This window comes from Mus caroli, unplaced genomic scaffold, assembly GCF_978045245.1.
Source record: "Mus caroli unplaced genomic scaffold, Mus_caroli_1 scaffold_9, whole genome shotgun sequence".
NCBI classification, from domain to species: Eukaryota; Metazoa; Chordata; class Mammalia; order Rodentia; family Muridae; genus Mus; species Mus caroli.
Genome location: NW_028227264.1, coordinates 15,362,610 through 15,389,922, shown reverse-complemented (window position 1 = coordinate 15,389,922; position 27,313 = coordinate 15,362,610). Strand labels below are relative to the sequence as shown.

Here is a 27,313-nt window from a genome sequence, read left to right as displayed (position 1 = left end):
CCTCCTGAAGGTTCCATGCCTTAAGTTCCACTACCTCTCAACTATACCAAACTGGAGACAAAGCCTATCATATGGGACTTCAAGGGAGATTCAGAGGTAAACAATATCAGTACATAGTACCAAGTTCTATAACCTCATGTCCATCATACATGTCCATGACTCTGTGGTATCTCCTCAGTTCAGCTCTTTCTTGAGAGTCTCTCATTTCCTCTTCTTCAGTGTCAAGTCTACTCTCCTAACTCATCCATTTGTTTATTCTTTGTTTCAAAAACTATACTCCTTTACTTTAAAAAATATTTTTCTTTTCCGAATGAAGTCACAACCGTCCCTGTTGTACCTGGATTCCCTCTGAATATTTAAATGTCCTTACATCATGGTTTTTTCTGACTCTTCTGCTCCACTGGTTTCTGGGTGGATTCATTGCTCCTCATCTCGTTTGCTTTCCTAGCAGAGTTCTTCAAAGGAAGAGATCTGCCATGGGTTGTGGGAGCCTACAGAATGCTTCCCTCTCCTGGGAATCATTAGTTTCTTGTTTACTCAGCAAATTTTACACTTCTAAACTAAATCCAGTCAATCATTTTCAATGAACCTTTCTTTTTTTAGAACATTTTATTTAATGTATGAGTGTTCTGTTGCATATATATCCGCATGCCAGAAGAGGGCATCAGATCTCATTACAGATGGTTGTGAGCCACCATGTGGTTGTTGGGAATTGAACTCAAGACCTCTGAAAGAGCAGCCAGTACTCTTAACCACTGAGCCATCTCACCAGCCCCTCTTTTTTAGATTTTTAAAATTAACTTTTGACAGTTCACACGTGTATACAATGTATTGAGCATATTCACACACTCCATACTCTGTCTTACTTTCTGCCCCTCCTGTAGACTCCCTCCTTCTTCTCAGCCCCCTCCTGCTTTCATGCCTTATGTGCACAAGTGCCTGAGGTCCTGTGCAGGCAGCCAGAGCTGCTGTGTTTCCCTCTGTAATGTACCCACCACTTGGTACATTAGCCATGTCAAATCTGGAAAACAGTGTTTCACCACTCTGCCCTCCCTTGCCGCCTCTCTCACTCCGTGTTCCAGCTCTTAGACTCCTTTTACTGTCTTTTCTATGTTGTTTCCTGGGCCTTCCAGAACCTGACATAGATGTCTCCTTTATGGCTTGAACATTCAACAGTCCTTGACTTGGACCTTATGCTAATGGAAAGTTTATGTCTATTTTGATTCTAGTCTCTCCCTTAGACCTTCACTCTTGCATCCCAGCTGACAGCGTGCCTCTGTCTTCCCCATGAGATTAAAAAAAAGAAGAAAAGAAAAGAAAAGGTAGAAATGAAGTTCAAGGGCTCAACTCTCTAGAGTATCTGTCTCAGTTCCTCACTGTCTTCTGTGTGTGTATATGTGTGTGTGTGTGTATGATGTGTGTGTATGTGTATATGTGTGTGTGTGTATGTAAGTGTATGTGTGTGTATGTATGTGTGTATGTAAGTGTATGTGTGTATATGTGTGTGTATGTAAGTGTATGTGTGTGTATGTATGTGTGTATGTAAGTGTATGTGTGTGTGTATGTGTGCGTGCGCGCATGCGTGTGTGTGTGTGTGTGTGTATGTAAGTGTATGTGTGTGTATGTGTGTGTATGTAAGTGTATGTGTGTGTATGTAAGTGTATGTGTGTGTGTATGTGTGTATGTAAGTGCATGTGTGTGTATGTGTGTGTATGTAAGTGTATGTGTGTGTATGTGTGTGTATGTAAGTATATGTGTGTATATGTGTGTGTATGTAAGTGTATGTGTGTGTATGTATGTGTGTATGTAAGTGTATGTGTGTGTGTATGTGTGCGCGCATGTGTGTGTCTTATTTCAGTAAATCACAGGTTTGCTTTTTCATTACTTTTTCCTTTGGCAGAGATTATCCTTTAAGAATATTCTTTTATTCCCCAGTACTCCTACATATTTCAGAATTGCACATGGATTCCCTTTTCACTTCAGAGTTTTGATTTCTAGGAAGAGCTATTAAGTTTTATAAATATGCCATAACTTATTTCAGACATTTAGCTTGTTTCTCCTGGCGTTTGCTATAGAAACAACACATACAGGAATCTCATTTAGCTGAATCCTTGGACCTATCATCAATCATTGCTTCAGGACAAACTTCTAGAGGATGAATTGTTGGATTCAAAAGCATACACTTGGGTGAAGGGTTGTGCTTCTCATCCTGTCTTCTTCGTCTATGCCATGGGCTGAAACTGGTGTAGAAACTGCATCTAGTGGACCCTTACTTGCCATTAGTGTTTTAAAGAAGCCACTAGGCTAAGAGGTGCTGCCTAGGCAACTAGAAAACAAAGAACATAGCCAAAATCACTTACCCGCTCCAGGCTGCTTCTCCAGGCTCCTCTCAGCCATTTCCATCATAATTTTGGCAGCATCTTTGTGTGTCTTATCAGAAATTTAACAGAAAATGAGATTCAAGTCCCCTAGCACTGAGCTCTGTTGTTTTTGAAAGTACACATTGTACATTCAGTGATACGCTGCAAAGCATTGCTATGAATTATTTAGATAAAACTATCCTTGTCACAAGAAAATGAGCAAAGCACATTTTGTTCATTTTCTCCTTCTGTGTTGTTATTTCTCTTCGTTCATTTCTTCCTTGGCAACATTAAGTGCAAAAGGGATGAGCCTGGTGTTATTACTGCAAAACTTCCTTCTGTTGCCCAGGCATGGGTCCTTTTCAAATATAATTAGGTCATTTTCTGTTCTTCTTGCTTAAGATTCACTATTCTTCAACTCAAGTCTGGTGGCAGAGCAGACCAGGCACAAACATAAGACAGGAACAATTGAAGTTTAGTTTATAAGTATCTCACATTCTGTTTTTCTCTTTGGGCTCTCTGGGATGGAACAGTAGATTTCACAAAGTAGGAAAAAGATGAGAGCAAGCACTCTAAAGATATCCCAAAACCCTTCTCTGAAAGTTGGCTGAGACTGGGCATGGTGGTACATGGTGATCCAAGCATTGGGATTGAGGCAGGATAGTCAGTATAAGGCCAGCCAGGGTCTGCACCTGGGAACTGACCCTGTGTCACAGCCCTCCTCACCCCAATCCTGCCTATAGAAAATGTGTCCCCCAGGAGTGTTGACACATCCAAGCTCACAGGAAATGTAGGAATAAAGAGTGGAGCAGGGACTGACAGAAAGGTCATCCAGAGACTGTCACCTAGGGATCCATCCTATCTACACCAAACCAGACACTATTGCTGATGCCAAGAAGTGTTTGTTGACAGGAGCCTGGTATGGCTGTCTCCTGAGAGGCTCTGCCAGAGCCTGACCAATACAGATGCGGATGCTTGCAGCCAACTATGGGACTGAGCATGGAACTGCAATGGAGGAGTTAGAGAAAGGACTGAAGAAGCTGAAGGGGTTTGCAACCCCATAGGAAGAACAACAATATCAGCCAACCAGACCCCCCCCCCAGCTCCCAGGGACTAAACCACCACCTAAAGAATACACAAGGAGGGACCCATGGCTCCAGCTGCACATGTAGCAGAGGATGGCCTTATCTGGAATCAATGGGAGGGGAGGCCCTTTGTCCCTTGGAGACTCTATGCCCCAGAATAGGAGAATGCTAGGGCAGTGAGGTAGGAGTGGGTGGATGGGGGAACTCCCTCATGGAAGCAGGGGCGTGGGGGGATCGGATAGGGGCTTTGCAGAGGGAAAACCGGGAAGGGGGATAACATTTGAAATGTAAATACATAAAATAACCAATAAAAATTATTAAATATAACTTATGAATGAAAAAAGAAGAAAGTGCTAGTTTTATTATATAATTATATATCATATATGAATTTATCATAAATTTTAAGTTTGCTGGCATTAAAAAAAAAAGGAGGCCAGCCAGGCATACAAAGTAAGTTCAGGGTCAGTGTGAGTTACAGAGAGACCCTCTCTCAAAGAACCAAGGGCTGGGATATAGCTCATTGATGGAGCACTTGCCTAGCATACAGGATGGTCTGGAGTATGGCCCCAGCACCTCAAGGAAAAATGGCTGAAAACATTTTGAATTTACATATGGCTCCACTGGAGGAGAGATGGCTCAGAAGTTAAGAGTGCTTGCTGCTTTCCCAGAGGCCCTGAGATTGGTTCCCAGCATCTACTTAAAGTGGCTCACAAGTGCTATTAACTCCAGCTCCAGGGAATCTAATACTGTCTTCTGGTGTTCAAGGATACCTGTGCATGTGTGTGCATACACACGCATGCACCCATACCTTCAAATATAGATACATGTTTAGAAAAGGAGGAGATTCTAAGTTCTACTAAACTGTAGTCAGAACCCTAATCCTTTGGCAATTAACTGTTCTCAGTGTGTCATTGTCTAGTTCAGTTTGAATGTTAATTTCAAAGGAAACGGCGCAGTTATTGCATATATTTTATCATCAGGACTGAGAAGAGTCCCAGATGACACATCTGTGGCTATCACAAAGTGCCAGCCCTGTGCATCCACAACTCTGCCATCAGACTACATGCCAGCAAATTCATTTAGGCACTGTTCATCTCTGGATTTGACTAGACTGTATGGATACCGATAACAAACAGTAGTAACAAGGCCAGGAAATGGGTCCACATAAAACCTATCATGAGTCAAGTGGGCTCTCATTTTAAAAACAAATGCTACTTTTCAATACTTTGTAACCATAGAGTTGCAGGAGCAATATAAATATTTTCTTCGCCCTTTCCATTCTGGATTCCTCTATTGATTAAAGTTGCAAAGTCGATAGCTCAGGAGTGGACATTTGTATCAAGCTCACACTGTTATCCTTTCGTGTGTGAGAGGAAGGTGTAAATGTGACTCTCAGAAGCCTCAGGATAGCAGCGTGGATTTTCTTTCTATTTTTGCATTAGTATGTGAGCTGGTGTATGTGTGTGTGTGTGTGTGTGTGTTGCAGGTACACGGGTGTGTGCATACACCGGAAGCTCACGAGACAATCTTGAGATTTGCTCCTTAGGCACTGTCCCCATAGTTTTGAAGACAGGGCCTCTCTTTATCCTGGACATGCCAAGTGTACTGTGTAGCTGGCAAGGCCCAGGAGTCTTCCTGTTTTCCAGTCTCAGCTCTGGGATCACATGTGGACACCAGCACTGTTGGGTTCTGCTGATAGAACTTAGCTCTTTGTGCTTGGAAGGCAAGTGCTTTACCAGCCGAGCTGTCTCCTTAGCCCTTTAGTGTGTGTTTTCTAACTAGTACACTGATGAAAAATTAAAGTTCATCTAACACCCACCAGCATTGATTTCAGTTCTCACATCCAATCACAGACCTAACCAGCGATCCCCTATTGGTCCAGCACTGTCCTTTCTTAGTGGGTAGAATACTACATTTTCCCTTGTGGTCCAGGATCCAGTTGCGAGTCTCTTACTACAGCTAGAATTCCTCTTTCTAGATCCACCCTCACTGTGCATAGTTACTCAGTGTGTCTGTGTCTTTCATTTCTTGGTGGTTTTATGGAGGGCAGGCTTGTTACTCTGCTACCACACTTTTAACTTAGCCCTCACCAAGCCAAGTGAGTCTGTCATGACTCCTACCCAGCAGACAATCTCTCCAATGCCCGATGGTCATCCAATTAGGAGAAATGATTGACAGTTCAGAACAGCATGGCCTGTCATGGATATTAAAAGTAGGAATAAACGAAGCACATGTTTATAGCATAGCAACAGCTCTAGCTCTAGTTGGGAAGGGAATGTTGTCTTGTGTAGAAGTTACCACCTTGAAGGGAAAAGAAGTCTGTTCCTTTCAGTAGTACAGATCTAAAAAACCAAAACAAAACCCAAAAAACAAAAAACAACACACATACACACAGACACAAGAAAAGTCAAGCAAATATACTTTTGTTTTGCATTTTAGCTCCATTAAAAAATCTATGCTCCCATTATCAGTTGGTAAGAGTAAAATCACCCCCCTCATTACTCTGCAGACAATAAAGATTATAACTTGGACGAACAAAGCCATGTCTGTAACACAAATCACCAGGGCGCTAGTGGAAAATGGAAAGTGGTGAATAACAGGCCCATGAAGCCTTGGCAGGCAGAGCATGAAATCCACCAGAAACAAGCCAGCCAGTTCACTGCACAAAGCCCTCCAAGAAGTTGTGCCCTGGAGGTAACTATAGCGAGGTCTATAGAAGAAATCGTCAGATTCCCGGCCCACAATTCCATCCCATTCCCTCAAATTGCTGTGCTTTCTGTCGATTGTTTAAAGACTTTAGTAAGTTTATTATTATTGTGGGGCTGCGTAGCTATGTGTCCCTGTGCTTGAAGATCATAGGACAGCTTGTGGAGTTGGTTCCTTATTTCTACCTTTCTGTGGGTTCTAGGGGTCAAACTCAGGTTGCCAAGTGTAGGTGACAAATGCTTAGTGTTGTTTGAGATGTATTCTTGTTGTGTCATCCATCTACACACAATCTCTTGACGTTCCTATCTCAGAGAACTACAGGCTCGTGTCCCCGTGTCCTGCTGCAAATGATGATTCTTATTTTTATTTATTTATTTTATGTGTATGAGTGTTTTGCCTGCACCTCATAGGCATCTCATGTGTGCCTGAAGCCTTCAGAGGTCAAAGGGGACATCAGATTTCCTGACACTGGAGTTATGGACGGTTGCGAGTCACCATGTGGGTGCCGGGATCTGAATCCTGGTCCTCTGCAAAAGCAGCAAATGAAGGCTCTTGACCACTGAGGAGCTATCTCTGTTGCCCCAAGTTCGCTCTCTCTCTCTCTCTCTCTCTCTCTCTCTCTCTCTCTCTCTCTCTCTCATACAAACCAACCAAAACATGTAGGACTCTCTCCAAAAACCACTCAAATGCAAATCTTCAGACCCTGACTTTTCCCTGCAGATGGTTGGATGCACCTATCATTTTCCCCTGGTAATATGTTTATTTAACAAGTATTTATTGCGTGCCTTTTATATGCCATGAACTATCTTCTGCCTTGAGTAGAGGGCACACATACACAAGTTCCACGTAGTGTGCATGTAGAACAGAGTTTATTAGGAAAACATTTTTATAGGATGTGATGTATTTGTTTTTGACATTCTCATACACAAATAGAACATGTTGTGGTCACAACCACACATTCATTACATTCTTAATCCTCTCTCACTCTTGCTGACTCCCCTTTTCTCAACTTGTGCTTACCCCACTCTCAACTCAACTCCCCCCAACCCCCTCACCATACCAGAGACAACTCTCATAAACAGTGAGGTGGCAGTGGTGATCTTGCCTTTCATCACAACACAGCTTAGGTAGTGTAGAGATAGGTTATGTGACCCTGTGCCAGAGTGTGAGTGCAAACTCAGAGATGTGGCCTGCACAATTTGGTGATTTGATGTGTGTTTATTGCATGGGGGAGGGGAACAGAGAATTATAGAGGATGTTGCCCTGTTTTTTTTTTTTTTTAAAGAGCCCCTAATGATGGCTTATTACTTGTGAATTGGAAGAATTTTTGCCAGATATTCTAGTGGCTTATAGAAATTTCACTGTTGTGATTCTGTTTGGGGCATAAAACTAGCTGTATTCCACAGAGATGCCCATCAACATTTCCAAAAGAAGGGCTGGCTTTAAAACATGGTTGCATCCCAGGAATATGTAGACCAGACACAAAACTGTGTAAAATTAAGGTATCTGATGCGTAGTACATAGGCTTGGACCACCTGAAGTTCAGAGTGTTGCGTGGAACGTCCAACGTGGCAGACTAGCAATGGTTCTTCATTATGCTGAATGGAGCTGCCACTCTTAACGGTGGATGACTTTTATCAGTGAACCTTCCTGTTTTACATTTGGTAAAGCAGTGGTCAAGACTACCTCTCCCTGTCACAGATGTTCAGCAAGATGCTTAACATCTTTACATCTTCTTAATAGGAAATGCCGTTCCCATTTCTATGAAACGTGCTGAGGTTTAAGCCACCCTCTCAGAATTCAAGTCAGAGAAGATTCATTGCAGGATGAGGTTTGTTTAGTACCATGACTTTTCTTCTGATGAGCTCATCTGTGTCCACTGGGACCCAATGAAATTGGCTAGTAGTGGCCTCTTTGCAGTGGGAGAAAGTCCTGTGGTGCCACAGGCTTCAAAATGTGTTGTGATAGGTTCTTAAATGAGCAAAATTTTAAGTTTCCAAACACCTAAGGCTGGTCATAGATATCTGAGATTCCACTGGGGTTGGTGGTGGTGGCAGGATCCAGGGGAAGCGGGAGGTCCTGCTGCCTGGATTGCCTCCAGTCCAGCAGTAAGAACTCAAGGGCCACCACCTATCTGGTGGCCAGCACTGTAGTATTTTATCACCAATATACACGAGAGAGAGAGAGAGAGAGAGAGAGAGAGAGAGAGAGAGAGAGAGAGAGAGAGAGAGAGAGAGAGAGAGAGAGAGAAGGTTATAAATCTAGAGAGGGGACCATGAAAGTGGATCTTAACAGGAGAGTGTGGGAATATGTCTGACATGAAAGCTAAAGAACTACTTGGGGGAGAAAGAAGACCAACAAGGGGAAGCAAGGGATGTGAGATCAGTAAGGGAGGAGAAAGGAAAGACAGAAGCTGACGCTTGTGATTGGAAATGCCATTAGGAACACGTTGCTTTGCATGCTGATTTTATAAGGGGGCGGGGCTGGCTCAGAGGGTCAAGGCACTCACTGCCCAGTCTGACAGCCTGAGTTCCATCCCTGGGTCCCGCATGGTAGAGGGAGAGAACTGACTTCTGCAAGTTCTCCGACCTCCACACCCATGCCATGCATGTGTGTAAGTGAGGACATGCATGTGCACGTACAGAAATAAAATACAGTAAAAGCTTTTTTAAACATGGGGCTAGACTTGCAGTGATTCTCAGCCTTCCTAATGCTGTGACCCATTAGAACAGTTCCTCATGTTGTGATGACCTCCAACAATAAAGTTATCTCTGTTGATACTTCATAGTTGTAATTTTGCTAATGTAAATATTTTTGGAGCTAGGGATTTGCCAAAAGAGTTATAATCCACAGCTTGAGAACTGCTGGTAGAGAGATAGCTTAGAGGTTAAGAACACTGGCTAACTTTCCAGAGGACCTGGGTTTGAATCCTGGCACCCACATGGTGGCTCCCTACCCATGTAGCTCCAGTTCCAGGAGATTTGATGCCCTCTTTTAGCCTCTGCAGGAACATGCATAGTGCACAGATAAATATGCACACAAAAGCACACACAGGCACACACCACACATATACACCACACACAGACATACACCACACACATACACCACACACACACACACACACACCACACACATACCACACACACACACACACACACACCACACACACACATACATTTGCAATGCTGAGACTCTAACTCAGGACCTTGCTTAGGTTAGGGAGGTATATACTACAACTTCCCAAGCCATGATTTAATGACTTTATAGTAGAACATTAGAAAATAACAATGACCGGTATGTTTACAGGATCATTAGTCATCATCAGATGACAGTATTAAGACCTAAGTTTCTGTGTTTTTTTTTTGTAGGTTCATCCAAGACTGGTTTTCAGAAAGGAAGCAGGTGGCCAGAGTGGATTTCTCAACAGTGTTACCACGCTTCATTTCTCTTTATATCTTTTCCTTTCTGAATCCGAAAGACTTGTGTGCAGCTGCTCAAGTCAGCTGGCCCTGGAAGTTTCTAACGGAACAGGTTTCCTCCTCTCAACTTCTCTTGCTTCTTAGTAATGTGACACAAAATAATCTGTAATGGGTCGATTAGGGTGGCTCTCTTCCCTGCAATAATAGTGGAGGGAGCCTGAAACATAGTGAAGTGTCCCTGGGGAGACAGGAATGGCGGGCTGGGAAGAAGCTGGCTCAGTGGGTAAAGGTGCTTGCTGCACAAGAGAGGAGCTGGGTTTGAACCCAGAGCCTACGGAGAGCTGAGCATGGCAGCAACATCAACAGTCCCTGCGCCGTGTCCCCAAGCAAGAGGCCGATGGAGACAAGAGAACTCCCTGGACACTCACGGACTGTCCAGCCTGGTGTATGCTGTGGTGAACAGCAAGAGAGGCCTTGTCTCAAAAGGAAGGCAAAGGCCAGCTCCCAATGTTGTCCTCCGGCATCTATTGGCACGCACTTGCCTGTATTCATAACCACCACCCCCCAAACACACACACACACACACACACACACACACACACACACACACACACACACAGTCTGTTTTTCATGGTCTTGCTGTGTTACCCAGTCAGCCCTAGAGCTCCTGGACTCACAGTGGCACCTCCTACCCCACACACCCATGATCTGGGACTACAGGTTCATGAGTTCACACCACTGGGCCTAGCTTAATTGTTGTTGTTGTTGTTGTTGTTTTTTTTTAAGATTTATTTATTTATTATATTTAAGTACACTGTAGCTGTCCTCAGACACTCCAGAAGAGGGCGCCAGATCTCGTTACGGATGGCTGTGAGCCACCATGTGGTTGCTGGGATTTGAACTCTGGACCTCTGGAAGAGCAGTCGGGTGCTCTTACCCACTGAGCCATCTCACCAGCCCCTGTTGTTGTTTTTTAATAGTCTTAATTGTGATTTCAGTGAACCACATGAAATTCATTATTTTTAATATGTAGAAAATGGTTGCAATTTGGCAATATCATATGAATTCAATAAAAATTCTTCTCTGTGGGAGGGTTGGTCTGAAGCAAACTGTTATACCTGAATTCTCATAAGCTAGAGTTAAAGTTGCAGAATCCTATAAGAATGCTGGGTAAGTAACTCAAGGTGGCATATACACAGATACATATAAACTTATATAGGAGGTAATATATAGTCACCAAAAATACTTCTCATATGGAATAAAATGTATTTTATACTTTTTTCAGACTGAAGTTTAGACATTAAGTTAACAATATTAGAAATGTCAGTGTAACAAAAAATAATGTGTGCATGCCTGAAACTATTACTGTTAGAAACTCAACTTTCTTTGGTTCTTTCCTGAAGGATTGCTTATGGATGCCCAAATGCACTAAGTTCGGATGGTTTCTGCCCTATACTCCAACACAGAATGAATACGGAGCTTGGAAGCATCACTACATTGCCTGTGTGTCCAGCTTGGACTGGCTAACACCCAGGGAAGCTGCTGCTGTCTATGGGACACTGAATGAACCCAAAACAGAGGACGAGGAATTCCAGGAGAGGCGACGAGAAAAGTGCCTGAGAAAAATCATTTGGGAGACAATTGCCTTCCGCAAGAGTAAGAGGCATTCAATTTAATCCTTTTTATGGTACGCAGACACTGAACAAATGGATTTACATACAGATACCCATATAGGAGATGATGTTGGGTTCCTCATCGGCCTTCACTCAGGGCCAGCTCTTCTTTCTCCCTTTTTACTTATTTTCAGTTAATTGGTAATAGAAGAAAAAAAAAGATTTCACATGAGCTAGCTAAGGTTGAACATCTGCCTCCACATCTGTCTGCTTCCTCTCCGCTTGGTAAGAACACAGACAAGGAAGCAGTCTTGTAAAATGGCATACTTACCATGTTAGCCTGAGGACCAGAGTCAATGTTGTCAGTGCCCACACAGTGGGGAAAAAATAAGGTGGGGCTCATGCACATGGTAATCCCAGTTCTAGGGAGGAAGAGACAGGCAGAGCCTGGGAGCTTCCTGGCCAGCCAGGGTGGCTGAGTCAAACTCTAGCCTCCAATCGTGTGCTCAGACACATACATCTGTGCACACACTCCGAGCCCCCTTCCCCAGCACACACACATGAAAAGAAGAGCAGGTACAAACACAGGCAACAAAACAAAACAAAACAAAACAGCCCAAAAAAACAGGGCCGAGAAACTGGGGCCGGTGAAGGAGAATTAGCATGAGGTTGAGAGCAAGAGGAGCAATTTCTTTGAAAAGAGTAGGAAGAGAACAGGGATAAGGACATATATATGTTCAGGAAAACCTTTAATGTGCGCATGTTCTCAAGCTATACTGTCAACTGACTTGGCTCAGCCTTTTCTTCTCCCTGTCTTTTCCCTGGGAAGATTGAAACTTGCCAGGGAAATTACAACTCCAGCCAAGGACAGAAAGAGATAGGAACCTACGGGCTGATTATCTGGTCCCCACAAGAAGAATTGCTTGTCCTTCTGAGCTCTGTAGATTGGCCCATGATAGCACATTGTGTAGATAGCACATAAGAAATTCTATCAGAGGGTATACAAGTGGCTATAATTATTTTCATTTGGAATATTGCTCTGGAGCAGTTTTCTTTTTTGATGACTTGATCTATGTCAGCTTGGCTGCAGAAAGTGTGACGTAACCAGGACGCCTGCTGCTGTTCGTTTTTTCAGAGGAGTTATTCAAAGCTCGACCCCCTTGGCTGAGTGGAACGCGCTGCTCCAGGTTGCTAAAAAGTACAAGCCTGCCCGGTGGTCCTCAGCTATGGAGAGACGGGACAGGGTTCTACGAAGCCTTGGAGAGACAGTCACTTCGGGCATCTTTAGATGCTTTGCCCAAGCGGTGAGCCAGCTCCTACCCACTGGAGGCTCAGGCTTCCCTGTGTCACCAAGAACTCATTATAGAATGATGTAGCCAGCATAGGGTTCTTCAGTAATTGTATGGTTCACATTCTATGAATGTCAGAGAAGGAATTAACGATTCTTTTTAAAGATTTATTTATTATTATATGTAAGTACACTTTGGCTGTCTTCAGACACACCAGAAGAGGGCATCAGATCTCATTAAGGATGGTTGTGAGCTACCATGTGTTGCTTGGATTTGAACTCAGGACCTTTGGAAGAGCAGTCAGTGCTCTTAACTGCTGAGCCATCTCTCCAGCCCCCAAGAATTAATTATTTAATATGTGATTTAATGTTCAAAAATAGCAGTCTTAGTGCTTTCTGAAGAGGAAAATATGTAATGTTTAAAACATGTTTTAAAGATTTATTTATTTTATTTATATGAGTACACTGTCATTGTCTTCAGACACACCAGAAGAGAGTATCAGATTCCATTATAGATGGTTGCGAGCCACCATGTGGTTGCTGGGAATTGAACTCAGGACCTCTGGGAGAGCAGTCAGTGCTCTTAACCTCTGAGCCATCTCTCCTGTCCTCTTAAAACATGTTTAGTATATTTTAAACCCTAACGTGAAGTTATATTGTGAATACCATACATTTTCTAAAGCTGTTGAGTAAAAAAATGATGTGACCCTACATTTTTATGGAATAAAAGTAACCACATAGTGCCTGAGAGTCATCTCTCCACTGTCCTAATGCGTGCTTGATGGAAATAAACATATAAGGAAGAAAGGATTATTGTAGCTGATGGCCTCACGACTGCTTGGTTCCATTGCTTGGGCCTCCAGTAGCACAGAATATCGTGGTGGGAACAGAGTAGGAGAGGCCTATTCTCTTTATGCTGCCTAAGAACTGAAGAGAAAAAGCTGAAGTTGCTAGGGTCCCACATATTCCTTTTAAGAACACACCTACTTCCTTCCACTAGACCCACCTCCTAAATGTCCCTCCACCTCCTGGTAGTACCAGGGACTGGTGACCAAGCCTTTAATACCTGAGGAAAACTGCAGACCCAAATTATAGCAGCATCTATACAGATCTGAATAAAACTCAGTGACCCAGGTCTTAATATCTGATGGCAGTGTCAAGATTCAGTTCTTAATCTACCCACCTCTCCCAGCTCATGTTTGTAACTTCTACAGCATCCGAGGCTACTCAGAAACTAAGGGGAAAAGGTTTGTTTTGTTTTTCATTTTGAAGGCTACACTGGTCTTTCAGATGAAGGCACTGAAGCCTAGACAGGTGACATAACTCACCTGTCATAGTATAAACACTGGGACCTAAATCTTCACATTTTAACAGTCCTTCGCTGTCACCATGGACACCAGACACAGATCTGTGTCTAAACATTTGTGAGTGTGGAACTTCATTTCACCGGCGGAAGGCACATAAAGAACTTCAAGAAGCACAGGGCCTTTCTCGTCCTTGGTAATATGGGGACGGGGCCGAGGAGCGAATGAAGACATCGCTCAGGAATCCCTAAGGGCCAGAAGTGAGTTAGGAATTGTATGGCTATGAACCCTTGGGTGTGCCGCAGTATCTATTTTAAGTGCCCAATAAAAGCAAGGTGAGAACCAAGAACCAGTCCCACATCTCTCATGCGGGAGCACAGGGACCAGTGGGGCACAGTTGGGTGACCCGATCTGGAACCCCTATGTGCCGCTCTTCCTCTAAGAACTCAGGGACAGTGGTCTTCTGCTATTCAGAGGTATCTAGAGGATATTGGCACCTATCAAAAGTCCTGTTAGGAGAACATTAGAAATTCATACATCCTCTTGTGCCCTACAGAAACAATATCTCTGGAAGTCACTCCTACCCTTTATTATTAAAGAAACACCATCATGGGGTTGGTAGAACTGATGACAGTCTTTCCTGTGCTTTGCCACTCCATGCCATCCTGATATCATCGCGGGTTCCTGCATATGAGGTACTAACGCAACATTCTGGCTGCCATGTGTGTGTGAAAATAATTCACCCTTGAAAGGAAAATTGTCTGATCAAGTGAATACCTACAAACCCCAGACAGTTTATAAAATTGGGAGCAATAAAGATAAACTTACTTTGAAAACCCATGAGAGGTCCAAATGGCTGTGCTGCAGTTGGTGTAAACCTCACTCACGAAGCTGACTTCGTTGCACTGAAGAAAACTGACAGTGTGATGGTTAGAAATAGTTCAGGCTCTTTGAGAATTCCCAAGAACTTCAACAATACTTGACCAATAGTTTTCAAACGTGGGTTAGAAGTACTACTTTATGTTCTATCTTAACACGGTGCCATTTTATTAAAATGTGCTCCTTATAAAATGTAATTAGAGCTGTGTATGGCAGTGTTTAGCTGTAATCTAAGCACTTAGGAAGCTGAGGCAGGAACATAGAGGCTCAGGCCAACCTGGACCACGTAGGGAGCACCAAGTCAGCTAGGACTGTATAAGAAGACTCGGTCTCAAAATGTAAAAATTAATAAAATGAAATGAAGTTGTATATTTAAATTTTATACACACATATATAAAAATATATGATTTTTAAATCTACTTAATACATTATAAAATGGTATTAATTAATTTATTGTTTTCAATAAAGTGTACATATGTCTGTTTGGTGTGTACAAAGATGAAGAGATTTGGAAGAAAATAATGTAACTCATTAGAACTATTTTTTTCCATGACGGAGTTGCAAATGAACTTCATATTTTTCTGATAATAAGCGAAAAATAAAGAAACTGGCAGGAGAAGTTTAGTTCCTTCCTTCTGTAATGTATGAAAATTCCTTAGCAACAATAGCATACCGCATACCATCTAGTTCTAACGCTCACACATGCCTGCTGCTGCCCTTTCACTTCTAGATGGTGATGGAGAGCATCAAGCCAGATGTCGTGGCTGTGCTGTACGAACACAGTGGAGTGACATTGGAGGGCCTGCTTCAGCTCACAGACAGAGCTCTACAAGGGCGGAAGGCACAGAGCCTGGGGATATTCAGCAGTGGAAACAGCAGAGAAATTGACTTGCTGCAAGGTTGGTCTGGGGATTAGAGGGGAATGGTCACACAGCTCTGAGTGTCCACAGCGCTTATCCACAAATGTGACTTTCACAGGGTTTCTAAGTTCTGATTCATTAGGAAGGGCTCATGCTGTCTTCATGAAGAAGGAAAAGCAGCTTTTGATGATAATCTTAAATATAGTGATTAAGATCACAGCAGAATGGTTGCTACCATTGTCTTTAAAGCATACACTTTATTCACATTCCTGTAAAGCTTTTACATCTTGCAAAATTGAAACATTGTGTTAAGCAACACCTCTCTTCTTCCCTCTGATATCTGCCCTCTGATATCTTCCCTCTGATATCTGCCCTCTGATAACCGTTGAATCCTTTAAATACATAATGGAATCACTTGCTTTGTCTTTTTGTGACTAGCATTTTTCACTTATACCCTCAGGGTTCATCCACTATACCAACTGGTTATTTCTCTTTTAAGGCCAAATACTAATCTACTCTATGTATGTGTTACAATATGTGTACTGGCTGGTTTTGTATGTCAACTTGACACAAGCTGGAGTTATCACAGAGAAATGAGCCTCCCTTGAGGAAATGCCTCCATGAAATCCAGTTGTAAGTGGGGAAGGCCCAGCCCAGGGTGCCATCCCTGGACTGGTAATCCTGGGTTCTATAAGAGAGCAAGCTGAGCAAGCCAGGGCAAGCAAGCCAGTAAGTAACATTCCTCCATGGCTTCTGCATCAACTCCTGCTTCCTGACCTGCTTGAGTTCCGGTCCTGACTTCCTTGGTGATGAACAGCAATGTGGAAGTGTAAGTCGAATAAACCCTTTCCTTCCCAACTTGCTTCTTGGTCATGATGTTTTTACAGGCATACAAACCCTGACTAAGTATGTTTATAACTCTAGCCACTGGTGGTCATTCAGGTAGCTTCTATTTCTTGCCTATCGTGAATAATGACAAATCTCTTTTGTTATTGCAACATGGGAATACAATCCTAAGTATGATGTGGTGGGTTTCTTTAAAAATTCAAAAACTCCTATATTGTTTTTCATAGCTATTTTATCAATGGTGCAAGTATGCAAAGCTCTCTGTGCCATTTGCTTGTTATAGGTATTCAGGTTTCTCGTTTGGTTGTTTGGTTCATACAGTTTCCAGTCTCACTGTGTTTTGATTTGTGCACCTCTGCTGATGAGGGATGCTCAACACCTGTCATGTGCTTGCTGCCATTTGCATATTTTCTTTATGAACACAAGCCCTTCACCTATTGAGAAGTGGGTTTATTTTTGTATCCATTGAGCAGTTGACATTCTTTGTATGTTAAGGATATGAACTCCTTCTTAGATGTGTGATTTGCATGTATCTTGTCCACTTTTATAGTGTCTTAGTCATTGTTCAGTTACTGTGAAAAGATACCATAACAACAGCAACTCTTATAAAAGGAAACTTTTTTGTTTTCTTGTTGTTGTTGTTGTTTGTTTTTTCGAGATAGGGTTTCTCTGTGTAGCCTTGGCTGTCCTGGAACTCTGTAGACCAGGCTGGAAACATTTAATTGAGAGCTTGCTTATGGTTTCAGAGGTTGAGTCCATTGTCATCATGGCAGGGAGCATGGCAGGAGGCAGGCAGGATATTGTGCTGGAGAAGTGGCTGAGAGCTTCATCCTGACCTATATGCAGGGAGAGAGTGGATCTGGCATGGGCTTTTTGAAACCTCAAAGCCCACCCCAGCAATGCACTTCCTCCAGCAAGTCCACACCTATTCCAGCTAAGCCACGGCTCCTAACCCTTCTAATCCTTTCAAATAGTGTCACTCCTTAAACCACCACCTATAGGTGTCCTTTATACTCTCTCTTTTGGTGCACAGAAAATTTAAGTTTGATGAAAGTACAGTAATTACAGTAGTACACCAAGATAGATAAATTGGTGTGCACTTGCCACCTATGATAAGCTCTGCTTGGCTTGTACTGCAAAGGAAAGAAAGGATGACATAATTAAGTAGTTACAGGAAGATTTAAAAATCTCATCAGTGTTTACCTTTTGGGGGAGGGAGGAGACAATGAATACCTTTAATTAAACTTCTAGAGTCTATCCTTTATTTATAACTTTGTGTTCTCCCTTGCTTACCCCCAAAGCAGAATTGTTTTAATTTTGTCAATTGTTAACCTTCCATCCATGTGGGATGAGGGAAGAGAAAATAAACCAGATGGCCCAGCTTCCAGGGCCCTTACAAAGTGGCACAGTGAGTCACGGATCATTCCTGAGGAACTGGGAGTAAGGAGAGTTTGAGGTGGCTGCTAACTCAGGAAGCCTTGCATGCTCTGACAGTTTTTCACTGATGACAGTGGGAACTTCTTCTGCTTTGGAAACTATTGCAAGATCCTAGGACTTGACTGCCCATTCACCTTAACCTCTCCTTGAGGCCAGTGATCCACAGTGATGTACGTTGGAGGCAGAAACACAATGTCCAAAGCATAATTGTATAACACCTTATTATTCCAGAATATGAAGGAGCCTGTGGCCACAGGGCAGTTTGGTGGCACTTTTTGTGGCCTTAATACTATGCTCCATGAAATGTGGGTGCACTGGAGATCTTGGTTTTATGGGCAAATACTGGATTTTGAATCTGTGACTCCATTTTCACAAACAGTTAAAAGTTCTGTTTATTATGATATAACAAACTACTATTGCCATCTTAAATTCCCCCCTTAGGCTATAAAATTTGTATTAAAAATGTACTGTGGCCTGAAGTGAGAGACTTCTGGGAGAAACTAGGAAGCCGTGTGGCCACTGAAGAGGAAGGAGGACATGTGGACTTATTTGTGCCACTTGGAGCATCAGGTCAGTGTCAAAACTCTGGGAACGCAGGGGGCATACCTCCTTGTGGTGGTACTTTGTGTGTTTCTGAGGTACAGTCACAAATGAACCCACTTAATGCATGGATCAGTGGCTCATTCCTTTTTACTACTATAATTATTGCACGAAATATCATTACACATACTATAATTTGTTTATCCATGCAGTGCATTTGGTAAGTGAAGTTGCTTTGAACGTATATCTGAACATGTGCACACACTTCTCTAAGGTATACAAGATCCCAGGGGTGTACGTTAACTGTTACAAAGCCAGCTCATTTGTTTTTCAAAGTACACTTTAGTGTTTCTAGAGAATATGTCTGAGAACTCGCTATCCAACACTGTGGTATTTGTTTTAGTTGTAGCCATTCAAGCGGATACAGAGTCATATCATGGTGGTTCTGATTTGCAGTTTCCTACTGGCCACAATGCTGAGCGTCTTTTCATGGACTTCTCTGCCATTTATCTTTCTCAGTGTCTGTTTGAGCATCTTGCATGTTTTGAAAAGTAAATTGTTTTCCCAGTTGATGACTTATGTTTTCCTTCTCTGAATGGTTTCTTCTGAAGAGCAGAACTTCTTCATTTCTATGAAACTGAATTTATTATCTTTACTTTTATGTTTCATTATCATATTATTTAATTATTTAAAGTATTTTTTTTAAAAAACCACTTTATGCCCATAGGTGTTCTGTCACATGTATATCTGTGCCACATGGGTGTGTTGCCCATGGAGGCCAGAGAAGGTGGCAGATTCTCCATATCTGGAGTTGTGTCAGGTTGTCAGTTGGGACCCAAATCTGCAGCCACTGGAAGTGAAGCCTGCTCTTAGCCTCTGAGCCATTTCTCCAGTCCCCGTAGTTTTAAATTCCTCGCACAATCAAAGATTACAAAGATTTCCTACTGCACTTCCTGGGCGTTTGTGTTTAAGTTTGTCATTTAGGTCTGTGGTTTTAACAGATAATTAGGCACAGACTGAGATTTATTTCATGTAGAGGCATCTATTTTCCCAACATCATTCCTTAAAGGAAGCCTATTCTTTCCCCCATGAATTTTATCTACAGGTTTCCTGCAGTCAGGTGGTTATGTGGATTTAAGTCCTCTGTGGATGCTCTGACTTCATTATCAGTGAAAATGTCAGGCATGAAGCCCATCAGCCTCCACCAACTTGTTCCAAGAAGCAATTGGGTATTTATTTTTGGACCACAAAGAATTAAAATACCCGATTCATTACATACATTTCTTTTTAAGTAATTCAGTCTATATTTACTGAATCCAGTAATCCACTCTATGTTTTAATCTGTATCACTGAAGAAGAGGAGGGAAAAAAATTAAGACAGGATTTCTCTGTGTAGCCCTAGCTGTCCTGGAACTTGCTCTGTAGACCAGGCTGGTCTCGAACTCAAAATTCAGAGATCCATCTGTCTCTGCCACCCAAGTGCTGAGATTAAAGGCATGTACCAACACATCCAACAGAAGGGGACTAATTAGTGCCACAGTAAATTTTGACCATCTTGTTCTATCTCGTGTTTATGTTTTAAGTTTGTCTACTTCCAACCACAAGTCTCCTTACTCAGATTATTTTAGGAAACTCTTGTGAGGTTTTTCTCTGTCTTTGGCTTAAATATTCGAAACTTGATGATAAACAGGTTTTTCTAGTTGTACACCCTCTTTCCACATCTTACAGAAAGATGTTTTCAGAAATTAGGTGCTTGGACATCTGTCTGCAGAGATAGAGGTGAGATGTTTGGGGGCTGCTGATCAAAGGATTTGAATTGAAGATGACAACTGCCTGTGGTCTTTCTTGGCCTGCTCTTCATGCTTCTCAGTAATACCTGACTGCCTCAGGAGAAACCCAAGGATTATTTTCCTACGTTGTTTTTTTTTTTTTTTTTTTAAGGATTGATTTGGTTTTATTTGGGAGCATGAATTGTAGCTCTAAGGAGATACAGATTTAATTATTTCAATGCACTAACGCACGTGTTCTTGGCTGTGCAGAAGCAGGTATAGAAGTTCTTTCTCAGCTGTCTCAACTAACGGGCACATGGTTCTCTGCCCCGACTGGAATCGCAACCGGTTCATACCAACACAGTAAGTGTAACACAGTAAGTGAGCTGACTAGTATGTCTAGTAACACACAGCACATCAGCTTCCCTGCAGGACAAGTACTAAAAACAAATACTCTAGTCTCATTTCTCTGCCTCAGTAACTAGCAGCTGTTCATCAGGGCTGATGTGCATCTCTCCTGATCTGCCTATAATGATTGTTACTCTTGCACTGAGTCATTCATTTAGAGGAGGATTTTTTTTTCTGCAAATATTTTGCTTCAAGCTGTCATTTACTAAAACCCATTTTAAAGAGTTCAGCAAAGTTGTCCTAGTTTTGTTTTGTTTTTGTTGTTGTTGTTTGTTTGTTTGTTTGTTTTTAAGGATTGATTTGGTTTTATTTGGGAGCATGAATTGTAGCTCTAAGGAGATGCAGATGAGGTTTGCTTAGATCCCACTCTGTACAAGGATCAGGAAGGGAGATGGATTAAAAGGGAAAGTATACCAGCACGTATACGTTCATTGACACAATAAGGCTACTAATGCTGGATAAAAATGGACCATTGGCCGACTGACAGAGAACCACATGGCTGTCCTACAACGTCACTCAACACTTTCTCCTTTAAAACCCTTCTCTTCAGATCAGACAGGGTTTTGACTGCCTCGGGAATGGTATGAGCACTGATTCTTTAGTCTCCAGGGGCCTTTTGAGACTGGAGGAAGTTGGCATGAGCATGTCACTTGTAAGGGGAATGACTCCATAGATGGGAGAGAAAGCACACGCCTCCATGCTCCACACAGTTCTGAAGCAGCCATGGCCAGCTCACTGTAGTTCACACAGCCTCAGCAAGGCTTGGGCCCTGGTGGTCGCCCTAATAAGCAGCTATGCCTCCTCTCCTCGTTCTGTCCTTTTCCCTTTCGGTTACTTCATACTCTCCTTCTAGAGAAACACATTAAAAGTTTTGCACAGGCTGGTCAGTAACAGGAGAAACAAAGTGGATCTGGCCATCCACTCAGGCAAAAAACAAAACAAAACCCAAAAGAACAACAACATCAACAACAACAAATTAGACCAAAAGGTCACTCCTTCATGCTGTAATTGCTTTGCATGGTGACTAATGTTCTTACATATCCACTATAGCCTTGAGTTCCCCCTAATTTGAGAGAGAGAGAGAGAGAGAGAGAGAGAGAGAGAGAGAGAGAGAGAGAGAGGAGTAGCTGCTGAGACTTGACCTTGAATGTGTGGCAGGGACTTGGGAAGTGCTGAGTCAGTTAGAATGAAGATATATATTCTTATATCCATCTGCTGGGCTTCCCGAATTTCATTTCTAATTTCAAGTAGAAGTTTATCAGCCTTATGGACAGAGGGCCATTCACTGTGTCCTTTCTTAGTTTCTTTGTTTGCCATTGAACACAGTCTGTGACTGCTTATCTTCTGATAAAGGACACTTTGCCCAGTATGAAGACAGCTGAGTTGATTTTAAGTTAAACAAGAAGGAGAAATCTCCTGCCTCAGCTCAGGCTCAAGGCTGATGAGAGGCCTTGTCTCAAATAATAGGGTGGACAGTACCTGAGAAACCATGCCTGAAGCTGGCCTCTGGGCTCTACATGTAGGTGCACACACATGTGCACACACATACATATGTGCACCTGCACACATGCACACACACACACACATGCATGCATGCACACACGCACACATATGCACAGAGTATGAACTGAGTCTTGAATAATAAAACTCAAACTCTCGTCAGTTCTTAGTGACTGGCTGGGGCCACACCGGGATAGGACTCCTCCTTCTAACTACTTCAGTGAGTCCAAGCTGCAGGCATGGTCCAGTTTCACAGAATTCCTGGAAGACACCTTGAAGTCAGTGAGGAAAACGTTAAATCCACTCTTCAAGAACTTGCAGAAGAGCATCAGTGGCCGCATGATAGGTAAGGTCTCTGACACTTCTGTTCCAGATCAGGCCAGGGCTTATTTCTTACCCGAGCAAATTCAAGACTGAGAATGGCATAAGCAAAACCCAGTTGTAACGGATACTTGACCAAGCGTCATTACCTAATTTTTCAAATATTCAAGAGCAACACTAGTCATGTTCAGAACATGGGGCTGACTTCTGTTTCACATTGTACCACCTTATTGATTTCTGTGAAGCCCATCTGCCCTGGGCAGAGCTTGGTTTTTACTCAACTAGAGAACTGTATCTTTTCTGACTGCATCTTGTTCCGGCCATTAAGCACCACTTACAGTGTCCATTTCATAATTTGTTCTACAGTTCAGTTATTATCTGTATAAAATACGTAATTCTTCCAGATGTCTCAGGTAGATAAGTCCATTCGAGCTCCCCTCCAAATATACAAATAAGGTACATATTACAATTTTCTTCTTAAACAATAAAATAAAATACACAGCTTGGTGCTGGATTCCATGGTCTTTTACTGAACCTGTTGGACATCACTGAATCAATTTTCCATTCCCACTCCATTGCCTTGATCAAATTACCATAATATTTTTTGTGGAATGATATACCATCTTAACAATCACAAACTAACCCAGTTTATTCTTTAAAATGAAACACTTTCACCATCTGGGTAAATATGTCCCCCTTCCCCTATAGCCATCTCTTCATATTTTATACACAGTCCATCTGACTAAGACACAGTATCATGCCAAGGCTGCAGACCTGCGCCTTCCTCCCTTCCCTTGTTATGCACGGCAGTACATGTGCACCCATACAGATTCATGTCCTATATCTTGCTTCACAAATGCCTCTTCTGTAGAGATCTTCCCCTGTATTTTCCTCTACTACCTGAACTATCCAATTTAGGAAAGGCTAAACTAATACTCTTAAATGTTAAGAAAATATAAGCAAGGAGGAATAATTTCCCCTTTTTTCACAGATACTAGGGAGTAGATAGGAAAATGGAGCCGTGAATATTTTTTATGGCAGTGTGTTGACAATGAGAAGTCAGTGGGAAAAGCTGTTCTCCAGTATAGCTGTGCTAAAATCATGCAAACCAGGAGAAATAATTTCTTCATTTTCTTTCATAGATACTTAGGATTAAATAGAAAATGGAAAAGTGAATTTTTTATGACAGTATGTTGGCAATGAGAAGTCAATTTGTTTTCCAGTAAAAGTGGGTAAATATTTAAATATTAAAAAAATGAAAAAGATGTCTTTGTATGTAAGCTACTTTCTCTGAATTTAAAATATTTACCTTTTCAACCCAAAGGTGAGGAGATGTGGAGGATGTCCGACTGGATCCCACTTTTTATCAGAAGGCTCCTTTCATGGCTTCCTTTATACTTGTCTGATTCTTAGAGTTCATTCTGCATCCATCTTAGCTGAAATGGGTTTGGCTCATTTCCCATTTTATAACAGGTCTTCTCGTGGCAATGATAAAAACCTGGCCCCATTCCTTGTATCGCTGTGCACTAAAAGGTGACTGTGGTGACTGTGTTCTTAGCTCTCGCACATCTTACATAAAGTGTGTGCTTGACATTGCAGGCCAGTTTATGTTTGACACTCTGGGTATGGACAGCATCCTAAATAACCAAGGCCCTGCACAGGCTCTGGCGGATGGACTGATGGAGTTGTCAAAAGAAGGGTCTGTAAGTATCTTGTTGAAGAAAGAAAAGCAGGAAAAAAAAAAAACCAAACAACTCAGCACAAATAAATCCTTAGTTTACATTTTTTAACCTTTTACCAGTTTACCACTCTGGGACATAGTCCCTCAGAGAAATTACATCAGTTTATAAAAGCAGCCACAGAGAGATTCTGGGCTCAAGATGTACTAAGTATATAAAAGAGAGAAACAGGGAGTCCTCCTGGGTTCTTTAAAGTCTTTTAATTTGTGCACTGTTTTCTGTCTTGTGCCTAATTTCAGTTAGAAGTGACTTCATTTGAAAACATGTTCATGGCCATATATTTCACATAAATGTCACGAGCCAGGGAACTGACACGTGTGAAACCAGATACAAGAAAGGGGGCTAGATGAGAGGTGGGGGAGGGAAAGAAAACACATATGTTAAAAAAAAAGTCAGCATTTGGGGATAGTGGAAGTTGGTGGAGTCTCAAGGACCATTTATGTTAATAGGGCATCTTGGACAGTCTACCAGAAAAAGCAGTGTATGTTTCAGAAGACTGTATGAAATTTGTTGGCTTTTTTGGGACAAAGCTTAGGCAGTAAAATATCTGCCTTGCAAGTGTGAGAACTAGAGTTTAGCTCCAGAGCCTATGTGAAAGCAACTGAGGCACAGTGGCAGACGCTTATAATCTAAGTGCTGGGGGGGGGGGGAGAAACAGGTGGGTCCCTGGGGATCTCTGGCGTCACTTAGTTGGTGAGTTCCAGATGAAGATTGTCCTCTGGCTTTTGTACGTACACACACACACACACACATGTAAAAGTTAGGGTGGGTTCTGCCTCTCTCCCCCTTGCTCCAAGGAATAAAACTCAGACTTAATATATGTTTACAAATAAAATACCTTGGCTATATAGCCAGGCTCTTCTCTGACTAGATCATAACTTAGATAACCTAATTATTTTAACCTATGTTCTGCCATGTGGCTGGTTACCTGTGCTTAGGTACCATGTATCCATCTCCTTAGATCTTCCTGGGCAGATCTTTGCACCTGGCTCTCTCCCAGAATCCTCTCTCCCTCCCAGATGTCCCACCTTTCATTTCCTGGCTAAGCCATAGGCCATAGGTTTTTTTAATTGACAGGTGATGCATCCATACAATACACAAGATACTCTTTCTACACACACACACACACACACACACACACACACACACACACACACAAGAGAGAGAGAGAGAGAGAGAGAGAGAGAGAGAGAGAGAGAGAGAGAGAGAGAGATCCACAGGATCTCTTTCTCACAGCCCCAAGGATAACTGTGAAGATGAAGTCAGGAATAAGGAAGTAGTTGCCTTGATTGGTGCATTCTTAGGGCTGTGCAAGCTCTTTACTCTCCAAGGACTGACTCCCTCCCTTTGTGGTGATTCTCCCGTTTAAGCATAGTCTCTACACACATTTCTTCTCTTTGCTGCTGTGTGTCTGTTCCAGTTTCCCTTGGATTTCTGGGGCAGCACCAGATAGTTGCAGGCTTAGCCAAACTGTGCAGAGCCGCTCTTGACCATGCTGCCTGCTCTGGACTTTGCTCAGTTGGTACTACAGCCCAATACCCAGTGAGTCAAGGCCCTGACAGACTTCTCTGCTGACCTGATCATGGGTGTTTACAGAGACCCAAAGGCCTGGAAGGATATTGCACTTTTTCTCAAACATAAAATGTCTGAAAATGTTTGATGGAGGAAGAGCCATACTTACAGTGTGGGAGAGAGCAGACTCCATGGGGAGTTGGGATGTTCCAGGAATGGTGCTGCCCTGCCTCTCTCCTAAGCTTGCTTCTTTCCCTTGAGAGACCACAAGAGCCCTGCTGGTCTGTTCTTCATGTGGCCAAGGGTTGTTGTGAGCCACTTTGAGTCTAATGATCTTGAGAGAACCTTCTAGAAGACCTTGGATTGTGGATAAAAGGCTGAGAACCAAGAATATGACTGGTAACCAGAACATGGAATGGGAAAAAAAATTTAGTATTATCAGTTCAATAACAATTACTTTGCTTTCTACTAATATGACTTAAGCAGAGAACTGAAAAGTCCAACTAAAAAATGTCCTTTTTTTCATGTATTTATGTGTAGTGTGTGTGTGTGCGCGCGCACGAGTGTGTGCTCATGTGCATGCACACGTGCATGTGCATGTGTGTATATGCATATGTGTGTACCAGAGGTGTTTTCCTTTATCACTTTCTACGTCATGTTTGGAGACAGGGCTATTCAATAAAGCTGGGGCTCAATGATTCTGGTAGGTGGGCTGGCCAACGAGCTTGGAGGTCCATCAACACTCACCCAGAGTTATAGGTACCAACACTACAGCCCAGTTTTTACTTGGGTGCTGGGATCGGAACTCAAGTCTTTAAGCTCACACAGCCTGAACCCTAGCCCATGTTCTTTCTTCTGTGATATGTTTAACATAATGTCAGATGAATATTTTAAACAGGATTTTTTTTTTGGGGGGGTGGCTATTTTCTAGGACAAACCTCTGGAATTTTTGTCCTATTTTCTGCTGAAGAAATCTAGTAAAAAGAACAAGGATTTTGAAGGAAATTATGTTCTGGCAGAATGTGACCTGAAAGAAACACAGGATCCACTCATGAAGGTAAAAGGTGCTGTTGTAGCTTTTTTGCCATGGCGGCTTCTCTGTGCAGAGCGAGGCTTGTGTGGTGAAGAGACTACAGAACGATGACAGTTCCTGGAACTTCCAGCAGCCGACTGTTTCAGGAATATCACTGTCATGGAGTACTATTAAGTAGGGCGTTTCACGGTGCTGATGTGAGTGGTGTTTAAGGCACTTCAGAGCACAGGCCCCTCACTGATTGAGAGCTGTACTTGGTGTAAGATCCTTGGAAATTTGCATTCACCACTTAACCCGGCTGAGTTCTCTCTGGTGTAACACAGAGAAGAGAATTATTAGCAGACTAAGATCCTTTGTGTTGAACATGAAACTAAGAATTCTTCTTTCATGAGGGTGGAGGCACACACTTTTAAACCCAGCATTTGGGAGGCAGAGCTTGTGGAGCCCTGGGAGTTCCAGGCCAATCTGGCCAACATATCGAGTTCCTGGAAGACCATGGGCTACATAATGAGACTGTCTCAACAAATCAACCAACCAAAACAGTTCTTCTTTCTCCTTTCCTCCTTCTCCTCTTCCCCCTCCTCTTCCTCTTCCCCCTCCTCTTCCTCCTCCTCCCCCTCTTCTCCCTCTTCCCCCTCTCCCTCCTCCTCACCAGTGCTTTGTTCAGAATCTCTACACTCTTGCTTCCATGAAA

General features: G+C 42.6%; 1 protein-coding gene across 5 annotated transcripts in view; it reads left to right on the top strand.

Annotated features, from left to right (window-relative positions):
- The window catches only part of Ect2l (epithelial cell transforming 2 like), a 79,630-nt gene that overhangs the window by 28,569 nt on the left and 23,748 nt on the right, over positions 1-27,313 (top strand). For all 5 annotated transcript variants that reach the window (XR_015048372.1, XM_085842661.1, XM_085842660.1 and 2 more), the window contains 10 exons: positions 9,520-9,682; positions 10,974-11,226; positions 12,319-12,487; positions 14,332-14,470; positions 15,385-15,553; positions 18,239-18,367; positions 20,377-20,469; positions 22,178-22,360; positions 23,935-24,038; positions 26,518-26,643. Coding sequence is in view for 4 of the 5 variants with exons in the window: in XM_085842661.1 (XP_085698787.1) it covers positions 9,520-9,682; positions 10,974-11,226; positions 12,319-12,487; positions 14,332-14,470; positions 15,385-15,553; positions 18,239-18,367; positions 20,377-20,469; positions 22,178-22,360; positions 23,935-24,038; positions 26,518-26,643 (1,528 nt within the window). In the remaining variant the exon portion in view is untranslated. The remainder of the gene's footprint in view (positions 1-9,519; positions 9,683-10,973; positions 11,227-12,318; positions 12,488-14,331; positions 14,471-15,384; positions 15,554-18,238; positions 18,368-20,376; positions 20,470-22,177; positions 22,361-23,934; positions 24,039-26,517; positions 26,644-27,313) is intronic.